Here is a 6,337-nt window from a genome sequence, read left to right on the forward strand (position 1 = left end):
GTTTGTTTTAAGATGATTTTATTACTGTTTTTAAAACAGTTTTTTTAGTATAATTTTTTTTAATTAAAGAACTCCTTTAAAAAGTAATAAGATAGTCATCCCAAAGGATGGCTTAATTATGTATAAGTGATTTTATTATTTTGAATTTATCTTTAAATTAAATCATGTAATTATATTTAATTATAAGCATATTATCTTAACTTTTTTAGATATATTTTATCAAAATCACATGAGGATATTTTTCACCTCTATAATTATCCAATTTCTACAAATTATTGCCACGCAGGCATGACCCTATATATGTGATCATAAAGAAAGAAGCATGAACCTACTGTTGCTTAGCTTGGTTGGTTGACAAGTACAGTTGGGAACCTCTAACTCATGCTCAATTCCCCTCGAGCTGCAGCGCCTCTTAAGTAGGGTCCAATCAAGTGCGGGTCAGGAGGGTTCTGAGTGAGTGTCTTTTTTAGGTCATCTGAGAATTAGTCACGCTATCAAGCGACCTTTCGAATATGACAGCGGATGGATACCCCGTTCCCCTAAAAAGAAAAAAGACAAAACGAAAAAAGAAGCATGAAATATTTTGAGCGTCATATATGCCAAATAATAACTCATTGAAGCTAATGAATCGTGCAATATTATTTCTTCTTTTATTTGTAGGCACATCACCAATCCAATCTCATTACAAGGGAAAAAAGATAGCTACAATTGTGGTGCCAATTATGGGGAGTTTGCTCATTGGATTTTTATTAATCAGCTGTTTGATAGTCCGTCACAACAAGCGAAAAAGATTAATAAGGAGAGGTATGATTCAATTTTCTTTTATTCATATTACTCAAGTAGTGTTCCTAATCAACTATTATATGTATTTCTCTTTCTATCATAACTCATGAACAGTTTACAAGGACACAAATGAGGTGGCAAGTGACAAAGACATAGACCTACCTTTATTTGACTTTGAAAGCATTGCTGAAGCAACAAATAATTTCTCTGAGGAGAGCAAGCTTGGAGAGGGTGGGTTTGGCCCTGTTTACAAGGTAATTAGATTTCAATTAAACTTGATTTATATTAATGGCGTCTTTTAAGTATATAATATATTAAAAATTATTTAATTATTTATTTATTTGAGGGATTTATGCAATTTAATATTAATTGATTTTTTAATTGCAACCAATAAAATAGTGGCATCTATTTAGTTTCATATTTTTTTCTAATAATTCTTTTTTACTACAAATAATTCGATGGACCTTGATCTTGAAATTCACGTTCAGGTTTGGGTCTTAATAAGTGTCATTAGCCTCTACTCAAGTTGAGTCTTATTCTTCTCTTAAAATAACATAAACAAATAAAGTAGGGGCGAGCAATAATAGCTAGGTTTTTTTTTTTTTTTTTTTTTTTTTTTTTTTTTTTTTTTAACACAAACATTCATTAATCAAATCGAAACGGTCACAACATTGGAAAATGGGGGAGCTAAAGTAAAATAAAGGAAAATTACAGGCAAAATAAAAGGGGCTCAGTAAGCAGCCGGGGCTCCCAGCGACCCTGAAGCCTAGCACGGACCGTCCAATAAAAGGTTGCCACCAGCAAAGCGACAGGGCCGCGAGCCCCGACCCCATCATTGCCCATAGCCCAGCGCAACAACGATTCCGACATCCAAAAAAGCATATAAATCTCGAGGAGAGCATAAAGGGGAAAAGAAACAACCAAACACGAAAAATCATCGTCTACGACGTCCTTTCCCCCAAAATTTCCCCCGATTTGCAACATTGACAGTAGGTTTAACACAAACTACCAAGAAATCATTGCCAGTGTCAGAGTCCCCACAGCAATCCGGAAAATCCACTCCAACTTCCTAAAATTCAGATTCTGATTCATCATCCGACGAACCATTCAACCAATTGAGTTGGTTCCTAATATCCAAACCAGAACAATCACCCAAACCGTTAGCCATAGATTGCGAACTGATCAAATTCATTGGAACCTCAATTAGCCTGTTAACAATCGTACTACACTCTTCTCTGACATCAGACAAAGGAGGCTCAACCCCAACCATAACAGGGCCCAAAGCAACAGTCGAATTATCAGCAGCACCACCTTCTGAATTATTAAGATTCTCAGTAGAGATAGACGCCATCATCACATTGCTAACAGAAGCTAAAGCATGAGGAAGAAAATGTGTAGCATTAGGAGATAAAACAATTGTAACAGCCTCAGAATTAATTCCTCCAACACCTAGCACCCCATTATCTACCAGAGAAGACTCAGGTTCATTTAAAACACCCTGAACTAAAGTGACCGAACCTGAATCTACAATTGTCGTGGGAGTTTTAACAGTTATAGGAATAGCAGAACGTTCCAGGTCAGCATTAATAGTAAGGCAATCAACCACAAAAACCTCACCATGCACAACCCCAACATTCTCCAGCGGCAATGGGGAACCAGTAGGAACAGTTTCGAATACACCCACAAGTTCAGACGAAACAACACCATCATTAACCACATTTAATTCATCAACAACAAACGGAATAATAGGGACATCCCGATCAGCAGAAACAACTCCCCCCCCACACACACACACACAAAGAAGGAGGGGAAACATCCAAAACCGGACGGCAAGATCCCTTAGAGTGCCCGATGCATTTGCAAATAGAACAAAAATTAGGAAAATCATCTAAAATCACATCCTGGACATAACCCAAGGAATCAGAACCAAGCCAAACTTTTTTAGGGTAGGATTTAGTGATATCAAGCTCGACTAAAACACGTGCATTTGAAGGACGAGAACCCACCGACGTAGCTTCGTCAATTTTTAACGGTTTACCAAAGATCTCAGCCAGCCCAAATAGAATTCTTGGGGAGAAAAAATGGGGGCGAAGACGAGGAAACGAAATCCAGATCGAGATAATGGGTGATTCAACGCCAATATCCAGACTAGGTGACCATTTAGTTAATTTCATGAAGCAGTTGTAAACAAGGTAGGAACGGTGACAAAAAACCTTGCAATAATCAAGGTCGTTGGATAACTAGATAAGAATGTGAGATTGATCTAGCACCGTCACAGAAACTTCACCATTAAGCTTTAAATTGAAAAAAAAATTGCGGATAGATTCCAGAGATGGTCTCTTAGAAGGAAAAAAATCAACTAAAGAGAATTGAAACGGAATAGCAAGTTCAGAAATTTCCAAATCAGAAATCCACAGTGAAGGTAAACCATGAAAAGTAGACTACCTAAGATCCGGAAACACCGGCTTAACTCCATCAAGAGCCTCACGAAAAGAGCGCGCATGAGAAACCCCACCAAAAAAACCAGGGTCCTTAAGCTTTGAAGGAGCCATGCCGGAAATGTCGACGAAACCAGAGAAAAAACACCAAAACACTCCAGAACGAAAAGCAGAGAGCAGGGAAAGTAAAAGCTTCCCTGAAACCAGAAGAGTGCCGGAGAGAAAAGCCCCCCCCCCCGAGGGCTGGGGACACCGCGGAGTCAAAAAATCCCCATATCCGCAAACCCTAGCAACAATAATAGCTAGCTTATTAATAGTAAAGCATAGCATGTGCGTGCCGTACCTATATATCAAGTATAGTATCAATAGTGGGTATATGCTAGGTATAAGCATTTATTTGAACATAATATTAGGAATGAAATAATATGATAGAAATTAATATTTGAATATTTTAAAACATTTCATATTTTTGTCTTTAGTACTTAATATACCTCTATATCTACTTATTCATATTTCTCATTTATCTTTTATACCTCCACTTCTACTTGTATTAATTATTTATATTTGTTCAACCTTATCATATGCATAGATAGATAATCATATAGGTGCACAGACTATTATTTGTCCACTTGAATGCACATAAACTATCACAAATGAAAAACTTAAATTTTCTCTCTTTACCCTTTTTACACATCTTTTAGATGCATAAACATAAAAATATTAACTATTTCAACAAACATAAATAACATATAACATGTTACAAAAAATAAATAGATCATATTTATGACAAAATATTATGGTTTACGAGGATAAATTTATAGCTATAATTCAACAACTACAAATCATAAAAGCACTTATCTATAACATCCACAACATCATTTCGAAGCATTTGTTATTTTATAGTAATTTACTTCAGCTCCTATATGCCTATTAAAATGTCTAAACTATCATATAATATAAATATTTGGTGAAAAATTAAATCATATATGTTGTTAATATGATAAGAATAGTCCACTCTACAACATATTAAAATTTTTGCAATAAAAAACTTTCAAAATTTCTGTAAGTCTGAGTTTTTGTAAAACCCAATCAAATAAAATATCATAATTCACACAAGAGTGAAAAAATTGAAATATGATGATGGATTAAATCGGGTCGAAGACCCCCCTCCCTCCCTCCCTACCTAAATGAGCTCATGGCAATGCAAATAGAGATGCTTAAGAAATGGGATATGTTGGAACTATATAAAAAAACAATGAAAGGGTGTATTAATAATTATAAAATTTATACAATTTCAATTATAAATTTCATGAAAATTATTGTAATAAATTTAAATACAGAGTTCCAAAATTTATGAAAAAAAAAATACTTGCTAAATACTAAAATGTGCTCAAAATAATCTAGTAAAAAGGCTCGTATAATGAACACTTGATGATTTTAGAAAACTCACTTTTACAAAGTAGTGTAATTCCTTAAGAAAGATTAATCCAATAAAAAATCTTATATTTTCATATATATGATGCTCATAAAATTAGGTATATATATAAGATTATTGAGTACTTTATAACATAGTGAAGAAGGTTTATAAATCAAATATAAAATATATTAAAAAATTTAATTTAATACAACAAGATATATTGCAACATATATAAATTCTCTCCAAACCAAACCACACAAAATTGATGAACAAACCATGCATTTAAATAACTCTAAATTGATAAAAAAATAGTAAACATGAAATAAATATGAAGTCTTATCATATCTAAATTGAATTACTACATATAGATCCAAATCCTGTAGAAGTGATCATTATATTTTTCCCTTCTTTCCCTCTTTAAAATAATATCGTCCTCGACATTCACAACTAGCTAGAATAAATAGATGTAGATAAAATTGTTTCACCTAAACCTATTTTTCCCTCATGGTCTTTCTATCTAATATGTGCCTCTAATGAATTTTAATCATAAGGATCTACTTGCTCCTCAACTATCTCACATCATTTGCTATAATATGCTCAAGTTTCTCTCTATAAATCAAATCAAGTCATATGTCAAATTTATCCTCAATAACTCTATGCTTAATATCAGAAATCCACTTTCTTAGTACATATACATAAAATATCATACATATTAGACATATGATCGATATGACAGTAATAACTTATAAATATTTTTTCTAACTATAGTGACTATCTCAAAAGGCCTAATATATTAGACTCAGATATTTTTTTTACCAAACCTACTTACATCTTTTATAGGATTGACTTTAAAAAATACAAAATCACCCACCTGAAACTTAACTATCTAATGATTTACATCATAACTTTTGTTTTCTATCTTATGTTGCTCTTAATCTATCCTTAATTACTCTAATCTTCTTAAAGGCATCATCCACTAAGGACCCATCAATCTCCTCTCATCCATCTCCATCCAATAAGAAGATGTCTTGCAGTTCCTATCATATAATGGCTCATATTGTATGTTATGCTGCAGGATCTAATGGAAGAATTAAACTTGAACCTAATTGCTTCATCCTCAATATTATTTATAGTGCACTTTTTCCCATATCAAAACTTCCTACATGACATGATATTCATATGCAAAACTTGTATAATTAACATATAATTGCAACATTTAACATGAACATGCATAACTTGTTACATGTACAGTAGTACGTCAGGAGATAATGCATGTATAATTTGCATACACACTTTACATTTGGCACTTCAAAACTATTTATAAGGAACATTTAAAACATCATTTTAAAAATTTTAAAAAACTATAGCCGATGCCATATTCAACATAAAATATTCAATAATTTGTGTGAATAAAATTAACATGTGAAAACTTGATTTTTTTTAAGTTAAAATAACCAAAATAAGATATTATGTGACATTAAAAATCAATCGGTGAAAAGTTTCTTATATGACCCCATAAATCTTTAGACAAACATTGAAATAAAAATTTGAACTATGGTATTGAAAATCTACCTCATTGTCAACAATTTCCTCCATAGACCTAATAGAATTAAATCACGTGTTTTGGCCTCCAACAATCTCTTTTCTTTCTTTAATTCAAAGCCTTGCATTGGGTACCCATACCCACACCCACCCATGT

The 6,337-nt window shown here is 33.0% G+C and overlaps 1 protein-coding gene across 1 annotated transcript in view; it reads left to right on the forward strand.

Moving 5' to 3' along the window:
• LOC110105336 overlaps nucleotides 1-6,337 on the forward strand; it is a 39,348-nt gene that overhangs the window by 29,523 nt on the left and 3,488 nt on the right. The window contains 2 exon segments of the mRNA XM_028699307.1: nucleotides 661-804; nucleotides 898-1,037. Coding sequence (XP_028555140.1) covers nucleotides 661-804; nucleotides 898-1,037 — 284 coding nt within the window.

The sequence above is a fragment of the Dendrobium catenatum genome, unplaced genomic scaffold (assembly GCF_001605985.2).
Source record: "Dendrobium catenatum unplaced genomic scaffold, ASM160598v2 fragScaff_scaffold_1242, whole genome shotgun sequence".
Lineage (NCBI taxonomy): Eukaryota > Viridiplantae > Streptophyta > Magnoliopsida > Asparagales > Orchidaceae > Dendrobium > Dendrobium catenatum.